Genomic DNA, 19,320 nt, shown 5'->3' with positions numbered 1-19,320 from the left:
CTCCTATTAATATTAAACTAAACTGAAAATGAAGCATTACAACAAATCAGGATCAACAGATCAAACAAGTTAGTCCATATTGGATTGGAGTTAAGTCATCAAATTAGTTATATCAAATTAATACTAAAAATAATCAATCCTTATAAATTCGAAGGAATAGTTTAAGAAGTTGGTTATCCCTTTGGTTACAAATGCCAACTAAAGAATTTTATCAAAGACAATCAAATCTATAACTCAAATCTGGTTAAATATCTTTATACTGAAATCAAATTATTATCTAATGTCTGAACCACCATCTCAGAGCCAATATAAAGCTTCCTTCTCAGACTTCAAATCTTGTGGAGTGACTAGCCCTTCTTTCCCCTTTGGGTCTCTGAAAGATATTATCTTGGAACCATGCAGCTTGTGCTGTCACATTCAAATTAGATTGTCCGTAAGTAGCGTCAATTTGGAAAAGTCCATCTTAAATCAGTAATTTTAAAAAAGTGTTTTGCATACCCCAGAGACCATCTCCCATCTATCTATCGATCTATCTAAATTTGAGGAAGCCGGCATGGTCTTGTCTGGGTGAAAGGTGTTAAGATGAAATTGTCACCAGTTTACAGAAAGTTTAATATTAAAACCTTATAAAAGTAGCTGATTGGAATAAACCCTAGCAACAAAACTTATCACTCAACATTAGTCAACAAAATTAAAAATAAATTCAAGCTTATGATCAGTTTCATCATCCCAGTTTCTTCTTTGCTAATGTAAAAACAAATATTCTCATTCTTGGAAACGAGGCATTTAAGGTATAGTTTGGTTTTGGAACTGGACTATAAATCAAATAGCTGCTCTTCTACAATCTTCATCTTGACATAGAAAAGTTACTTAAGTTTATCAAGATGAAACCTATTTGAAATATTAAGTTTAAATTTTTATATAAGGGTCTGTATATTGATACAAGCTGTTTTCCTTGTGCTGTGTTTATCATTTTGGTACTAAAATAGCCATTTGTATTTGTAATTGTTCTGTTTCCTGTAGCTAATCAGAGAACTTGGTAGCATTAATTTAAAGAAGAATGAGCCTCCGCTTACCTGCCCTTACAGCTTGAAGGCCAGAGTTCTCTTACTGGCTCATCTTGCCAGGATGAAAATTCCTGAGACGCTTGAAGAAGGTAATTATGATTCTCCTCTTAAAAAGGCTCTTTAGGAATAAAGACATCACATGTTGCATTGTTCGTAAATTTACTTGTTTTAGTCCAATTAGACAGTTTTTGCACATTGTCAGTTTCAGGGTTAACTGCACCTTTGACCCCCACCCCCTTCTTGGTCCCTCTTGAGGCATCTGTTTTAATGTTTTAGGCTTTCCAGCTGTCACATCTCTTCAGGTGGAGAGCTGCATCTCTCTCCCTTCTGACTGGGAGCTGCACAGCCACCTGCCTTGCGCTGTGATATCCCCAGCAAGCCAGTCTGCTCATGCTTTGCTTTCTCTTGAGGGCTATGAATGTTGTATTGCTGGCAGTTAAACGTTACCACACTGCTTCTTCTAAGCAGGCACCTTTATTCTTAAGGTAAAAGCATTATAGAGAAAACATACAAAAAACACTAAAAGTTCCTATATGCATGCTAAAAGTTTACCAGAGGCCACCCATCATGGCCCTACTAGGCCGAAGTCTTTCCAACCCTTCCACAAGGGTAGAAGGCCTTGGACAGAAGGGCCTGTCCATTTGCTGGATCAGAAAGAAGGCCCTAAGTCAGTTTACACCCAGCTTTTTTTATATCAAAAATCCTTTTAGTTTTTTGGTCTCTGGAAAACCTAGTTTGAACCAGTTTATGCAAGGCTCCCCATAGGGTGGTATCTCATTATTGAGATTTACAACCTAAGTGTTTTACCTTAATCACTCTTCACTGTTTTTACTTCTTGGTGGAGCTGTGACAACAAGTATGTGTCACACACAGTAATCTATATGCTATGTGATAACTGTTTCAAAATAAACATGTCTACTTCAACTTGGCTATTCATCTCCCAGTGTTCTTTCTGAAGCCTCATTCTTCCAAGGCTGAAGAAATATTTCATACCTTGGATATTCAGACGCTTCTGGCATTTTTACCTGGACCACATAGTCTTTGAGTGTGTGTCCACACGATGATAAAAGACCTCTGGCTGGCCCAGGTCAGCTGACTTGGGCTTGCAAGGCTCAGGATGATGGGCTATAAAGTTGTAGCATAGCTGTTCAGGGTTGGGCTGGTGCCCAGGCTCTGAGACTTTCCTCCGTTGTGGGGTCTTAGAGCCCCAGCTCCAGCCCAACCCTGAGCAGCTACGCTGCACATTTTTAGCCCCACAGCTGGAGCCCTGTGAGCCCAAGTTAACTGACCTGGGCTCTGAGGCTCGGTTCTGTGGGGTTTTATCACAGTGTAAACGTACCCTCAGATTTCCCCTAGACTTCTTGTAGCCTATGCTGACAGGACTAAAGGGCAACCTGTTACAGCCCGCATATTTCACACTGGATTTCTGAATGTATCAAGCTTTGTTACAATCTGCCAGAGATCTCTCTTCCACCGAGGATAACGCCTCCACTCCACTAGGGCTTGTTCTGCTTCATTAGCTTTTTTGAGCAACTTTCCTGTAAGTGGATGTTTGCAAAGCAGCAACATGGTCATCTGTGCATGCTGTCTCTAGACACTATGCTATTACTCAAGTTTCCAGAGATCATGCGAACTTCAGCAAGTCAGTGTTGCAGTCTGAGTAGTCTGAAGTCCCACCACCTGTAAGGAAACGGCTGGTGAATCCCTTACGGTGGAATGTATATGTTCACAAGCACTGGAAGGAGAAAAGACTGTTGCCTTACCTGTACAGTAACTGTTCTTCAAGATGTGTTTTGCATATGAGCATTTCACAACCCTCCCACCTTCCCCATTACTTCGGGTTTAGCTTACTGGTCGTATGAAGGAACGGAGAGGGAGGCAGTGACCATACCCCCTTCATCTGCTTGGCTCGACACATGGCAATAGCAGTGATGCATGTGTCGCCTGCTGGTACAGCTGGCAAAAGTCACAATTTGAGTGCATTGGGCACACATACATCTGTTGTGGAATGTATATATGTGCAACACACATTGAAGAACAAACAGTTACTATATGTGTAACTAAACATCTTTTTTAAATAGTCTGACTAAAAATCCCTTTCCCTCTCAGTTGCTCCATTTTCAAGAATCTACTGATTCTTGTGATGTCATAATTTCTCTAGTTCTCAATAGTTTCTTCCAACTTGATGATGATTTAATTTCTGTTGTAAAATACAAGTAGAAAAAACTTTGATTAAAAACCTTTCAGGCCTTGACGTGAAAGAGTCAAAAAGAGCATAAGCCCATTTTTTTTCCTTAGTAGGTAACGTTTAAGAGTAATTTTTTTTTAAAAGTTCTTTTAAAATTACATTCTAAATGTTGTTGTTGTGACTTTTATTGAAATGTGTAACCTTTGTGAGACTTCTTATGTAAATACTTCTGAATTGTTGGAAGGCGATGGGGGTTGAGTGTGACCAGCATCTGGCAGATTCAGACCCATTATGGTTTAAAATACATATATGTTAGACAATAGCATGGAGAGAAGAGAAGAAAAAGAAATAGGGGGTGTGACTGAGTAGGTGACTTTATAAATAACAGTGGACAGAGGTGGGGTGCACACAGTTAGAGAAAACAGTGAGTAAGCAGAGAATCTGAGGGTTTTATCAAATCATTCGTCTTGCAGATCAGCAATTTATCCTGAAAAAGTGTCCTGCTTTACTTCAAGAAATGATAAACGTAATCTGCCAGTTAATAATAATGGCGCGTAGCCGTGAAGGTAAGGAAGAAATCTTAATATTTTGTATTTGAACTAGAAAATCTCACTCTTTATTGGACCTGTCCTTAAAGGAGTTGCTGAGCTTATGGGAAAACATTGCTATTGTACAGTTAGATATTTCACTGTTCCCGGCCAATGGGAGCTGCAGGAAGCGGGTGGCCGGCATGTCCCTGCGGCCTGCAGCTTCCCACAGCTCCCATTGGCTGGGAACCATGGGCAGCTGTGCCTGTGGATGGTCAGCGTAAACAAATGGTCTTTTGGCCTGTCAGCAGATTACTCTGACGGACCTCTGCCTTATGTTCTTTCTGAAGAGTTATACCTCCCATACTTCCCTATTTGCACTGTAAGGGTGTGTCTACAGTTGGAGCTAGGAAGCAGACATAATTGCATTATCTCGTATTGAGCTAGCGTGTGGTAATACGGGCAGCGGTGAGTGGCAGCCCAGGCTAGCCACCCTTAGTACATACCAGTGGGGTCCAGGTAGGTTATATTTGGGCGACATGCTTGAGCCACCATCCATGCTACCCTGGTTGCACTGCTATTTTTAGTGTGCTAGCTCAAGCAGAGATACATCTATGTGAGCTGGGAATCACACCTAGCTCCAAGTGTAAGTGTACCAAAGCACTGAATACCCCCTCTTTCTGTGTTAGAACCCTCCCCTACACTGTCTTGTGACTTTATTCCTTGATGACCCCATATCCCCAATGCATTGTGACATTGCCATTCAATAGTAGAATAACAAGTCCTGAGATGCACCCTCAATATCTGATTTCACCCCTATGGTGACTCTAAGGTCTAGTCAGCATTTCAGTTAGAAGTGCTCTGTCCTCTCCTTCTAATATAAGTATTAAAAATACTCTGCAAGAGAAGAATCATATATAAGTATTTGTAACATTACAAGAATTTTCTTTTTTTATTTGTGGCTTAAAAAACACTGGTAAAGCATAACCAGTTCCTTTGTGCACCTCCACCCAACTATGGTTAGGGCCCTTATTAAGCTTCACAAGGTATGTGTATATAGAGTTTGTGGTATATTTATAAGCATATTTTTCCAGGTTGTTTTTAAAAGAATACCAATAACCTCCCCAAATTAATGTTTCAGTTAATTATTTTTAAAATGCTACCCTCTCTCTGGAGGGATTATGCAAAAATGTTCTAAAGCAAACTAGTTTCTGTTATCACAGAAATTTGTAATCCTGGTGCTTAATCCTTTTATTAAATATTCAAACTGAAAGCTATTTGATTGTAATCAGTAGGCAGGCTACCCCACCTCTCTCCTTGATGTCTTGACCAACCTATAATGGTTAGGAAAGAAATCATCCTCTCACACAGCCCTTTGACTAGTTTGGCACAACCTGAAGAAAGAAAATTAACAGGCACTAAATTGTTTGCTAAACTATACTGTAATAAGTTTTATAGCAAGATGGCCATCAATAGTAGGCTCAAATGGTAAGTAACTATGTGAAAATGGTGACATTTTCTTTATACTGTAAGGTACATCTTTCCTTATGAACTTTTAAAGTTGCTAGGCTGATCAAAATATTTTAATTTAACATGTAGTGTATTATACATGTCTAGAGTATACTGGGAAAACATGTAAAAAATCATCTTGTAAAATCCTTTCTCCCCAAGAAAGGGAGTTCCGTGCTCCATCATTGGGATCTTTGGAAAACTGTATGAAGCTTTCCCAGATGGCTGTCCAAGGGCTTCAGCAGTTCAAGTCTCCCCTTCTGCAGCTCCCTCACATTGAAGAGGACAATCTTAGGCGAGTTTCCAATCATAAAAAGGTATAAAGCTACAGATGAGACTCAGTCATTTTTATCTTTCCATTATCTCCTTTAACCTACCTCTGTCTCTCACTAAGCAAGCTTATTAATAGTTCACAGAATAAAAAGCATTTGCTCAGGAATGCAATACCTCATGAGTCCTTGTGCTTTATGTTCCTTAAACTGTATCACTGTTTGCTTTATAAATAAAAAGGAGTGACTGTTCACCACAGGTAATAGGAGTTATGATCTCTGATATGGTTAAGCATGGGATAGGTATACTGGACAAAACACAACATCTTGCTTACTTTATTGGAGGCACAGTCTCGTCTTACTAAAGTGTAATCTACAGTTTTTTGTGAGAGTATAGCTGAAATATCAGACCTATGTTGAGTTGATTGCATAGTTCCTGAACCTACTTCTGAAGAAGGTACATTTTAGATATGATTATGGAGGAGTATCAGAATAAGAAAATGTAATAGTTAATGGAACAGAAATTTAATTTCTACTTTATTTCAAGGTTTGTAATCCTTTTAGTGGGAATGAATCAAATAAACAGTTTGCTTGTGTCAGTACTGCTGGAATACACAAGTGATTACATTAACTAGAGTTTAGTTTTGTGGAATGTTCTTTTGTAGTATTTTTCTTTTTTCTTTTTTTAACCAAGTTCAAAATCAAAAGTATCCAAGACATGGTGAGTTTGAAAGGAACTGATCGCCGCAACTTACTGCACTTCCTTGAAGATGAAAAATATGATGAAGTTATGGCTGTATTAGGTAGTTTTCCACATATCACCATAGATATAAAGCCACAAGGTAAGATGGGAAGTCATTTCATTGCTGTATATGTCATCCCTCTTGACAATTTGATAGTCTGCCGGCAGTAATCAGTGAGGACTCTGAACACCAATTCCTTACATTACTTATGAAACCTGGAAAATGGCAGACTTTCCCGAATGACAGGGTCTTGCACTTCAGATTTATAGTTTGAGGAAAATAAAGTACATTAAAGCATCTTGCGTTTTCCAGGCCATCAGCAGTTTCGTCTAGAGGGACTGATGTAGCATTTAATTGTTTGATTTAGCATTGTGAGAGCAGTATATAATAATGGTTAAGGTGGCTATTTTTAAACCTTTGTATCCTTTGCCTTGTAACATTAAAGAAAAGCGTGGCCAAAGATTTCATGCTTGTTCTTAGCCCAAATATCAAACTATCAGTTTTTTATTTGAGGCATTAAATCGAGACCCAGGTCATTAAACAGTTGAGGGTATTTTTGTGAGAGGGAAGGTATGTTAACCTTGTGTGATGAGTGTGTTCTGCTTGGGATAACCATGTAGTACTTGGCGAAAATTCGCTACAGTTTCAATTGTATATGTTACTCTCCTTCGCTTGCTCTCTGAAGTTGTTGTGCTGTTAAACGGTTGCCTTTAGGCTGCCTTTCAGTGGAAGGTGAACTGATCATTGGTCACCTTCCTCACAGGTAAGTTGAGACTTAATGTTAGTAAAGGTCTGAAATATTTGGTAGTACAAACATATATTTGCAGTTGCATAGAATGGTCTTTCAAAGTTTGTGTTTTCCAAAATCTGACACGTTTTGTTCAGCTAGTCTAGTGTTGGATTTGGCATATACATGGTCCTCGGTAAGGCATATGTATCTAGTGACCTTAAGTTTCAAAATGTAAAAATAAGTAAAAAACAATATGCCATGCACTTTCAAATCAGTATCTTACCTTTACCAATGGTTTAGTGGACACAGAGTGCTGTTGTTTAGTTGTGTTCATAATTGTCAGAGTGTCCTTGACAAACTTGTACCCCCTCATGTTCTGGCAAGCTACCCCTCCCCTGCGCACATTTTGCATTTGACAAATACAGATATTTAAGAAGTTGTGCCAAGGAGGATTTAACCTTTTTGCTCCTCCCCAGATTGACTGTTTCTACTTCTAATTATAGGTGATGGATGTGTGAAAAACTTTTTGAGGAATACTTTTATTTTTCATACCAGAATAAAAATGTAGTAGTTTTCAGTCAGTAGACTGAACATTCAACATTACTGCATTCTAAGATATGAACCCATAAGTCCGCTGACGGTACTACAGGTCTTCTGATCAATATTCTAGTCAAACTATTCATTGCTGTTCCTTTATTTTTTCTCCCTCTTTTTGAAAAAAGAAAAGAAGTACTAGTGGCACCTTAGAGCCTAACAAATTTGAGCATAAGCTTTCGTGAGCTACAGCTCACTTCATCGGATGCATTCAGTGGAAAATACAGTGAGGAGATTTATGTACACAGAGAACATGAAACAATGGGTGTTACCATACACACTGTAATGAGAGTGATCACGTAAGGTGAGCTATTAGCAGCAGGAGAGCGGGGGGAAGGGGGAACCTTTTTGTAGTGATAATCAAGGTGGGCCATTTCCAGCAGTTGACAAGAATGTCTGAGGAACAGTGGGGAGTGGGGAAGGGAGGGAATAAACCTGGGGAAGTAGTTTTACTTTGTGTAGTGACACATCCACTTCCTGTCTTTATTCAAGCTTAAGTTAATTGTATCCAGTTTGCAAATTAATTCCAATTCAGCAGTCTCTCGTTGGAGTCTGTTTTTGAAGTTTTTTGTTGAAGAATTGCCACTTTTAGGTCTGTAATCGAGTGACCAGAGAGATTGAAGTGTTCTCCGACTGGTTTTTGAATGTTATAATTCTTGACGTCTGATTTGTGTCCATTTATTCTTTTACATAGAGACTGTCCAGTTTGACCAATGTACATGGCCGAGGAGCATTGCTGGCACATGATGGCATATATCACATTGGTAGATGTGCAGGTGAACGAGCCTCTGATAGTGTGGCTGATGAGATTAGGCCCTATGATGGTGTCCCCTGAATAGATATGTGGACACAGTTAGCAACAGGCTTTGTTGCAAGGATAGGTTCCTAGGTTAGTGGTTCTGTTGTGTGGTGTGTGGTTGCTGGTGAGTATTTGCTTCAGGTTGGGGGGCTGTCTGTAAGCAAGGACTGGCCTGTCTCCCAAGATCTGTGAGAGCGATGTGTCGTCCTTCAGGATAGCTTGTAGATCCTTGATGATGCGTTGGAGAGGTTTTAGTTGGGGGCTGAAGGTGATGGCTAGTGGCGTTCTGTTATTTTCTTGGGCCTGTCCTGTAGTAGGTGACTTCTGGGTACTCTTCTGGCTCTGTCAATCTGTTTCTTCTCTTCAGCAGGTGGGTATTGTAGTTGTAAGAATGCTTGATAGAGATCTTGTAGGTGTTTGCCTCTGTCTGAGGGGTTGGAGCAAATGCGGTTGTATCGTAGAGCTTGGCTGTAGACAATGGATCGTGTGGTGTGGTCTGGATGAAAGCTGGAGGCATGTAGGTAGGCATAGCAGTCAGTAGGTTTCTGATATAGGGTGGTGTTTGTGACCATCGCTTATTAACACGTAGTGTCCAGGAAGTGGATCTCTTGTGTGGACTGGTCCAGGTTGATGGTGGGATGGAAATTGTTGAAATCATGGTGGAATTCCTCAAGGGCTTCTTTTCCATGGGTCCAGATGATGAAGATGTCATCAATGTAGCGCAACTATAGTAGGGGCATTAGGGGATGAGAGCTGAGGAAGCGTTGTTCTAAGTCAGCCATAAAAATGTTGGCATACTGTGGGGCCATGCGGGTACCCATAGCAGTGCTGCTGATTTGAAGGTATACATTGTCCCCAAATGTGAAATAGTTATGGGTGAGGACAAAGTCACAAAGTTCAGCCACCAGGTTTGCCGTGACATTCTCAGGGATAGTGTTCCTGACGGCTTGTAGTCCATCTTTGTGTGGAATGTTGGTGTAGAGTGCTTCTGCATCCATAGTGGCCAGGATGGTGTTTTCAGGAAGATCACCGGTGGATTGTAGTTTCCTCAGGAAGTCAGTGGTGTCTTGAGGATAGCTGGGAGTGCTGGTAGCGTAGGGCCTGAGGAGGGAGTCTACATAGCCAGACAATCCTGCTGTCAGGGTGCCAATGCTTGAGATAATGGGGCATCCGGGATTTCTAGGTTTATGGATCTTGGGTAGCAGATAGAATACCCCAGGTCGGGGTTCCAGGGGTGTGTCTGTGCGGATTTGTTCTTGTGCTTTTTCAGGGAGTTTCTTGAGCAAATGGTGTAGTTTCTTTTGGTAACCCTCAGTGGAGTCAGAGGGTAATGGCTTGTAGAAAGTGGTGTTGGAGAGCTGCCTAGCAGCCTCTTGTTCATATTCCGACCTATTCATGATGACAACAACACCTCCTTTATCAGCCTTTTTGATTATGATGTCAGAGTTGTTTCTGGGGCTGTGGATGGTATTGTGTTCTGCACGGCTGAGGTTATGGGGCAAGTGATGCTGCTTTTCCACAATTTCAGCCCGTCCACGTCAGTGGAAGCACTCTATGTAGAAGTCCAATCTGTTTCGACCTTCAGGAGGAGTCCACCCAGAATCCTTTCTTTTTGTAGTCTTGGTAGGAACGTCTCTATGGGTTAGTATGTTGTTCAGAGATGTGTTGGAAATATTCCTTGAGTCGGAGACATCGAAAATAGGATTCTAGGTCACCACAGAACTGTATCATGTTCGTGAGGGTGGAGAGGCAGAAGGAGAGGCCCCGAGATAGGACCGATTCTTCTGCTGGGCTAAGAGTATAGTTGGATAGATTAACAATATTGCTGGATGGGTTAAAGGAACCACTGTTGTGGCCCCTTGTGGCATGTAGTCGTTTAGATAGTTTAGTGTCCTTTTTTTTTTTTTTTTTTAGAGAAGCAAAGTATGTGTTGTAAATGGCTTGTCTAGTTTTTGTAAAGTCCAGCCATGAGGAAGTTTGTGTGGAAGGTTGGTTTTTTATGAGAGTATCCAGTTTTGAGAGCTCATTCTTAATCTTTCCCTGTTTGCTGTAGAGGATGTTGATCAGGTGGTTCCGCAGTTTCTTTGAGAGCATGTGGCACAAGCTGTCAGCATAGTCTGTGTGGTAGATAGATTGTAATGGATTTTTTACCTTCAGTCCTTTTGGTATGATCCATCTGTTTGCATTTGGAAAGTCGGAGAACACTTCAGTCTCTTTGGTCACTCGATTACAGACCTAAAAGTGGCAATTCTTCACAAAAAAACTTCAAAAACAGACTCCAACAAGAGACTGCTAAATTGGAATTAATTTGCAAACTGGATATAATTAACTTAGGCTTGAATAAAGACAGGGAATGGATGTGTCATTACACAAAGTAAAACTATTTCCACATGTTTATTCCCTCCTTCCCCCACCCCCCACTTTTCCTCAGACTTTCTTGTCAACTGCTGGAAATGGCCCACCTTGATTATCACTACAAAAGGTTCCCCCACCCCGCTCTCCTGCTGGTAATAGCTCACCTTACCTGATCACTCTCGTTACAGTGTATATGGTAACACCCATTGTTTCATGTTCTCTATGTATATAAATCTCCCCACTGTATTTTTCACTGAATGCATCCGATGAAGTGAGCTGTAGCTCACGAAAGCTTATGCTCAAATAGATTTGTTAGGCTCTAAGGTGCCACTAGTACTCCTTTTCTTTTTGCGAATACAGACTAACACGCCTGCTACTCTGAAACCTGTCTTTTTGAAAAGGAATTAAGTGCATGACTCTTAATGCACCTTTGAAATTGAGATATTAATCATTCAAAGATCAGGAAAATTATAGTTATGGTTCCCAGAACAACTGTAACTTAGTCCGCTTGCTCATATGTGGTATTTTATAATATGAAAGTTTTATGTTTTAATATACAATGCTACATAGTTATGGCTGCTGTGGGAATCATAACTTTGAATACCCTAACTTTCCTACAAGTTAAATCACAACCTCAATGTTTACTTCATGTAGTTTTATGCAGTTTATTGCTCCTCATTCTGTTAATGTATTCTAGGTAATAGAGACTGTTTAAAGATGGAGATGAAAGTCTTTATTCTTGCAAATATTTTCAGATTATTTTCTGTTACATCTTCTCTGGGAGACTTGTGATTACGCTCACACTTTTATCTGTCACTGAGTAATGCTTAATTTAAAAAATAAATATGAAACTGATTAAGAAACAAAGGTTAACTGGAAGTATCACTTTTCTTTGACCTTAGTTTTGGATGATGAAGACAGCAACAATATTACAGTGGGATCGCTAGTCACTGTTTTGGTCACATTAATAAGGCAAACAATGGCAGTAAGTAGTCAAAGTATTTACAACTTTGGATGAATTGCAAATGCATTGTGATAACCTAGAATGTTTTGTTAAGAGCTAGTTTCTTGATAATTTTGTGGTAATGGATTGGTTGATCACAGGATGACTATGAGCCGCCGATGTGATACGGCCATGAAAAAAGCTAATGTGGTCTTAGGATGCATCAGGCGAGGTATTTCCAGAGGAGATAAGGAGGTGTTAGTACCGTTATACAAGGCACTGGCGAGACCTCAACTGGAATATTGTGTGCAGTTCTGGTCTCCCATGTTTTAAGGAGGATGAATTCAAACTGGAACAGGTACAGAGAAGGGCTACTAGGATGATCCGAGGAAAGGAAAACCCGTCTTATAAAAGGAGAATCAATGAGCTTGGCTTGTTTAGCTTAACTAAAAGAAGGCTGAGAGGAGATATGATTGCTATCTATAAATATATGAGAGGGATAAATACCTTGGAGGAAGAATTATTATTTAAGCTCAGTACCAATGTGGACACAAGAACAAATGGATATAAACTGGCCATCAGGAAGTTTAGACTTGAAATTAGATGAAGGTTTCTAACCATCAGAGGAGTGAAGTTCTGGAACAGCCTTCCTAGGGAAGCAGTGGGGGCTTCAAGACAAAGCTTGATAAGTTTATGGAGGAGATGATATGATGGGATAGCCTAATTTGGGCAATTAATTGATCTACTAGCGGTAGATATGCCCAATGGCCTGTGACGGGATGTTAAATGGGGTGGGATCTGAGTTACTACAGAGAATTCTTTCCAGGGTGTCTGGCTGGTGAGTCTTGCCCACATGCTCAGGGTTTAGCTGATCGCCATATTTGGGGTCGGGAAGGAATTTTCTCCCAGGGCTTCTCGCCTTCCTCTGCATGGGGCACGGGTCACTTGCTGGAGGATTCGCTGCACCTTGAAGTCTTTAAACCATGATTTGAGGACTTCAGTAGCTCAGGCATAAGTTAGGGGTTTGTTACAGGAGTTGGTGGGTGAGATTCCATGGCCTGCATTGTGCAGGAGGTCAGACTAGATGATCATAATGGTCCCTTCTGACCTTTAAAGTCTATGATTCTAAAAACACCATTCTTGAATCAAGTTCTTCCATTGTCAAAATGCTAATGCTCTCTCCCTCAAAACTTTTGTTTCATGTTAGAAATCTCACAGGTCACTCTATTCACTACACTAGTCCGCACCCAAAGGAAATAGCCTGCACCGGAAAGGTTATGGAGTAATTTTACTCTTGATATGTTGACAAATAGCTTTTGCAGTAGTTCATCAAAAATTCCAATGGTAATGCCTGTCGTCTGAATTAAGTAATTAGAACACTTAAGTTACTTTAATAGATAAATCAAATAGCAAAGGTGCATCTTTTAAAAGATAAGTTGAAGTTTATTTTTGTGTATGGTGGTGTTCTTGTCAATTTCATGGTTTCTGAGCCGTGAAATTAACACGAAAGCCAGCTCCCCAGCCTGGCTGTTGCCCGGTCTCTGCTTCAAGCTGGGCTGCCACCCAGGCTCCTGGCTTAGGCTGCCACCTGGGCTCCCCGCTGGCAGCCCTGCTGCCTTCCAGGGTCCCGGCTCCCTGCTGGGAGCACGGCAGCTGACCAGACTTCCAGTGTGGATCTCCCTGCCCTAGGCAAGAAGCCCCGGGCGGCTCCCCCCCAAGCTCCTCTTTGGGAGCAGGAAGGCGAGAAGCCTTGCGCCACTGCGCGCCTCCCCCCTCCCCCCCCATGTCTGGCTGGGAGCACAGAGGCGAGAAGCCCCGAGGGGCTGTCACTCTGCGCCTGGCTGGGAGCGCAGAGGCGAGATGTCCTGGAGGACAACCGAGCTCCCGGTGGGGAGCCGTGCAGAGCTGAGAGCCCTGGCTCTTAGTCCCCCACACTGCCCCTCTTTAGTCGGTGGAAGTGCTCCTGGTGAGGCCACGCACCACTGACCGAAGGAGGATAGTGTGGACATCAGCCACCGTGGTGGTTAATGCAGTGGCTGTAAGTCGACCCAACATAAGTCAACTTAAGATTGTAGTGTAGAAATAGCTGTAGGCCATGCCTATGCTATCACTTTTGTTGGCAAAACTTGCGTTACTCAGGGGTGTGGAAAAAAACCTCCCCATAGTGATATAAGTGTCCCCGTCATAAGTGGTAGTGTGCACAGTGCTATGTCGGCGGAAGAGCTTCTCCCTCTGACATAGCTACTGCCGCTCATTGGAGGTGCTTTAATTATGTCCACGTGAGAGTTCTCTCCCATTGGCATAGAGTAGCTACACGAACAATCTTACAGCGGCACAGCTGCATTGGTACAGCTGTGCCACTGTAAGGTCTCTAGTGTAGACATAGCCTTAAGAATCCTTAAAGAAACCTCTCTGATCTTTGGTCTATTGTACATGTGCAGTGAAGGAGGCAAATAGGATGCCAAATTATACATATAGGGACATAGAAGGAAATAATCTATAACTTGTATAGCTAAATATTATCACCTTATAGAATACCTTAAAGAAGATAAACTGTAGTTGCTTAATGGGTAGCAGTGGTTGATGCTATATTTCAAAGTCTAAACATCTGGATTGCGTGATGTTTGAAATTTTTTCAGTTTTTTAAAAATATCCTTAACGTTGTTTCCAGGTTTAAACCCCGAGCCCCCTGAAACTAAAGAGATTGTCCACCTGACAAGCCCCAGAGTGTAAACATGCATGACTTCGCCCTTCAGTCAAAATCCAGCATAAATGGAGCTTTGCATTGTGCCTCAAACCTAAAACACCTTGGCATCCTCAGACCAACAGAGGAGCAAACTTTAGAGTCTTCCACTGAATATGCCTTGCTGGTAGCACCTAAATGTTTATATCTTTGAACCGTTGGAATAAGTGATCTGATCACAACTGTTTGTTGCAGTGCATGATAAGAGAGCAGTCTCTGATATAGCCAGGACACAGAACATGTCATATATTAAAGATCGGTATCAACACCTTCAACTGTACCCAGAAGTGAATTAAAAGATGCAGCAATATATAAAGGATTGGTTTAATGTGCTGTCTACAACTAACGCCACTAAGCAGTCTGGCTGCTGCATTCTGCATCCCCTGTAATTTATAGTTGGCTTTCAAGAATAGCACTGTCGCAGCCTGGCCTGTTGTTACACTGTATGGACATCAGTCTGTTTTATGAGTGGACCCAACTACTGTGTCTGAGTAGCATCTAGTCACTGTTTCTAGCCCATAGTTTCTGGGGCATCTGAATCCCTTGTCTGAGCCCTTCCTTGGGATGTGGTACTATGCAGTCCAGCTATGCTTTGACAATGCAGTCCAGCTGCCCAAGACTCCTATCCCAGTACCTCAGATTTCCACAAACCCCAGTTGCTTATGCATACTCCCTCAGTTTCATTTAGGTGTGGTCACCCAGGACTTCTAGTTTAACTTCATTGCAGACAATGTGACACAAAAGCAAGGAACACCAGCTTCGCAAATGATTTTTTTAAACCATAATTACTTTACTCTTTAAAGAATTCAGGAATTACAGATCTTAGAAAACAATCCTGAGATGCTCCTGCCGCAGTCTGATCTCTCTCATTCTGAGAGTTGGAAGTTTGTCTGCTTTTCAGACAATGCTAGATAGAGCACTTCCTGTCATCTCATTCCTCTGCATGTCCAGCTTGTCTGTCGAGGTGGCCTGTCCTTCTCCATCCTTCAGTCTCTCCTTTTGCCATGTGACCAAGCTGATAGGCTGCAGATGTAAAGGGCACGTCTGTGTAGAAAATGCATTGTTTTGGGCAATTGGGCCAGCAGTTGAGAAACTATCAAAGTTGATGTCTTCAGATTGCTCTGTAATGTCTTCTACCTGATGGTCTTTCAGTAAGCAGCTGCCCTGCCCAGGAAAGGTATCTGCAACACAGTTCAATAGTATTGCCTGGGGCAAGGTTAGATGTCTTCAGGGCACGATAGAAAATAATTTACAGTTTTGTGTGCACACATCCCGCTCTTTCACAAGTACAGTATAGCATATATTACAGTAGTCCCATCTAGAATTTTACAAGGCATGTGTAAAATGTTGATAAAGCAGTAAAAAATAGAGTATGGGGCAGACATCTTCCAAGAATGCAAAATAAGGCATGGAGATGCCAGTCATGGCTCCATAATTAAGATTTTAGTTTAGTTTTCGCTTTTAAAGCAGGGATTTTGAACATACTATGACTGGGCAGCTACAGTATGTATTGCCTAATATACTATTTATGATATGCAGCAGCACTGCTTTTTGTTAAGTTTGCCTGGTACTTCCCATTATAAGACCCTGTTTTCAGTTGCTTATGACTTTGTGGAACTTTATATGCAGCGTAGTTGTAGCCATGTCGGTCCCAGGGTATGGGAAAGACAAGGTGGGTGAGGTCATATCTTTTATTAGATCAACTTCTGTTGGAGAGAGTGTCAAGCTTTTGAGCCACACAGCGTTCTTCTTCAGACCTGGGAAAGGTACTCCCAGCGCCACAGCCAAATGCAAGGTGGAACAGATGGTTCAGCATAAATTAATTGTAATTAACTGTGCAACCTTAATTCAGCTTCATTGTGCGGATTATGGTAGTCATACGTTTCATGATCACGTACTATTTTTTCCCACAGGACTCCTGCCCTATTCAGTGCACAGTGTTCTGGGGATGAATCAAGGTTGTGTAGTAAAGGAGGCTACTGTCTGTAAGACCCCTGCCTCATTTGTTGCAGAAGCAGGAAGCTGTGTAGTGAATAAGGCAAGGCTTTGCAGAAAGGGAAGGGAGGGTCTCATGGTTAAGGAACTTGAATGATGCCCTGAAGAATAGGATTCTACCCCTGACTGTGCCATGGAGTTCCCGTGTAATGCTGGGCATGTCACTGAAACCATACTTTTTACAGGGTGGTCATTAACTGTGTTTTCCTCATTTTCTGTCACCCAGCATGATACCTTGGGGCCTGATTAGCAGAAGAGCTGAGTACTCTCAACTCCAATTTAAATCAGTGAGAGCTGTGCTTGAATGTGTTAAGTGCTATACAATGCTATGTAGTCTGAAAACCCAGGTCCTTCGTATCTCAACTGGGCACCCAAAATTAGTGGATGCTTTTGACCTTAATCTCTCTGTAGCTCAGCCTTTCATCTATAAAATGGGGATAAAACCATACTCTCACCTCATAGGGGTTTTGTGAATTAAGTAATGTTTGAAGCGCACATACTGTAATGATGAGCTCCATTGAAAATCCCTTGAGGAAATTAATAATTCTGTCTTTAGAACAGGATTCAAATTGTGTGTAGTAAATAAAGCCTAGGGCCACACATTGAACAATGAGGATAATACACAATATTGAATAGATGTTCATACGTCCATTTTGTGCTCTGAATGAGGCGAGGCAGGGATCCTGTAAAACCCAGTGGTGTGTGATCATGAAACTGAAGATGGTATCATACACACTCTTAAAGGGGCTGAATTTAGGTTGTACCGACAATTTTAATGCTGGCATTTCCTAACTTCTGAGTGCTTGACTTTACAACCTTAATAATGTTTAACATAACTTTGTGTAATTGTATTATGTATGTATGAAATAAAATGGAGGAGATTGAATCTCACTGATAAATAGTGTTTTGGATAGTTGTATGTTTAGGCAAATACAATATGTACCAGTACAGCGACTTAAATGGATTTGCTATGCACCATAACCTTGACAATACCAACGCACTGGAATGTAAAATTCAGTCACTTTTACCATGGCTGCTGTGTCCAAAAAAACTCTTTAAGCAGGTTTAATGGTATGTTTAAACTTATCATGGTTGAAAAAGTGAACAGATATCTTTGTCCAAAATTTGAATGTTTGTTGGCAACTCCCAATTTTTACATGCAGTCTATGTGCGTTCATGATATTGCCAGTAAATCGCATTTGCCCTCTTAATATAGGACAATTTGCTATAGCAGATTATATGTCTGCATTTGTTTTGTGCCAGATAACTAGTATCTTTCTGTGTAAGTAAGAAATGAAAAATACTTTTCCACCTACAGACACTTCTGAGCTTCTCAAGGGAGGCAGATAAAGTGTATTGTTTTACTAATGTAAACATTGATATTTCTGGCTTCATTTGTGCTCCTGGATCCATGAATGACAGGCTAGATATTGAGTTTCTGTTTCTTAATATTCTTGTAACTGGGTAGAATTTGCATTTTACTACTACTGCTTGCTTTTGTGATACAGAATTTTCACATTGTACAGCATAAGTACAGTAAAAGCTTTGTAATCTTGCCTGTTGGGGGTGTGGGGGATGCTGGTAAGTGAAAAATTCTGGTTAACTAAGAGAGATGGAGTTTGGGTGCAGGGGGGGCTCAGGGCAGGGGGTTGGGGTGTGGGGTGCCATATCCAGGCGACGCTTACCTCGGGTGGCTCCCCATGAGTGGCGACATCCCTGCTGCTCCTAGGTGGAGGTGCAGCTAGGCGACTCTGCATGCTACCTCTGCCTGTAGGCGCTGCCCCCGCATCTCCCATTGGCTGCGGTTCCTGGCCAAAGAGCTGCGGATCCAGCGCGCGGGACAGGGCAGGGGTAGTGCACAGAACCGCCTAGCCGTGCCTCCGCCTAGGAACAGCAGGGACATGTCGCTACTTCCGGGGAGCCACACATAGCTAGGTAGGGAGCCTGGCAGCCCTATGCCAATCGGACTATAAACTGGGCTTTCAATGAAGATCAGAAATGCCTATTTATAGAGCTTGCCTGTTGGTACAGGGCCGGATAACATAGTTTTTACTGTAAATCTTTCAGCACAAGGGACCACTGTAATTATTCTGAGAATTTTTTTAATAGATGAACTATGCTAGTATTGGTAGAATCCTGTACAAAGGATTGAAATTTTCTTAATCTTTTTCATACTTGTCAATTAGTGTCTTACGGTTGTCACTGAAAAGAGAATTCTCAGTAATGGACAAAACCCCTCAGATTTAGTCTAGTTAAATTTACTTTAATATCTAAGTGACAATGTAATTTTCTAAGCATCAGTGCTGGTTGGCACAGACAAAGATTAAGACTTCATTTCCTCCCTAATCAGGAAGTGTTTGAAAAGGAACAGTCCACCTGCGCAGCAGAAGAGCAACCTACAGAGGATGGGGTAAGTTGAGAATTAGACTATATTACAGTGCCTCTGCTTCCTAGTTGAGGAAATGAACCTTCATTCAGATTTTGAGTGACTCTTTCATGTACTTGTGATTTTTTTTCGTAAAGACCTATACAAATATCCAGTAGAACTTAGCTTTTAAGGTAGGATCATATCTTAAAACATTTGAAGCATGTGAAGATGGCTGCCTCAAGTTAAAATATTTAGTGTAATTTAATCTGCCTACTATTTAACCACCATGTTTCCTTACAGCAAGGAGATGCCAACAAAGTTAAGAACAAAGGATGGCAGCAAAAGAATAAAGGAACCAAGAAGGCTTCAAAATCAAAGAAAAAGAAACCTTTGAAAAAGAAACCTGCTCCTCCTCCATTGCAGCAGCCAAAGCAGCAGAAGCAAAAGCAAGCTAATGGGGTATTTCACTGAAAGATTTCAAAGCCAGAAG

The 19,320-nt window shown here is 41.3% G+C and overlaps 1 protein-coding gene across 1 annotated transcript in view; it reads left to right on the top strand.

Annotated features, from left to right (window-relative positions):
* Positions 1–19,320, top strand: part of SEC63 (SEC63 homolog, protein translocation regulator) — a 100,368-nt gene that overhangs the window by 64,603 nt on the left and 16,445 nt on the right. Inside the window, exons 10-16 of the mRNA XM_074948198.1 lie at positions 1,024–1,156; positions 3,729–3,821; positions 5,454–5,608; positions 6,255–6,402; positions 11,684–11,766; positions 18,813–18,872; positions 19,131–19,289. Of these exons, the coding sequence (XP_074804299.1) occupies positions 1,024–1,156; positions 3,729–3,821; positions 5,454–5,608; positions 6,255–6,402; positions 11,684–11,766; positions 18,813–18,872; positions 19,131–19,289 (831 nt within the window). The remainder of the gene's footprint in view (positions 1–1,023; positions 1,157–3,728; positions 3,822–5,453; positions 5,609–6,254; positions 6,403–11,683; positions 11,767–18,812; positions 18,873–19,130; positions 19,290–19,320) is intronic.

Source organism: Natator depressus, chromosome 3, assembly GCF_965152275.1.
Source record: "Natator depressus isolate rNatDep1 chromosome 3, rNatDep2.hap1, whole genome shotgun sequence".
NCBI classification, from domain to species: domain Eukaryota; kingdom Metazoa; phylum Chordata; order Testudines; family Cheloniidae; genus Natator; species Natator depressus.
This window is presented reverse-complemented; position numbering and strand designations above follow the sequence as displayed.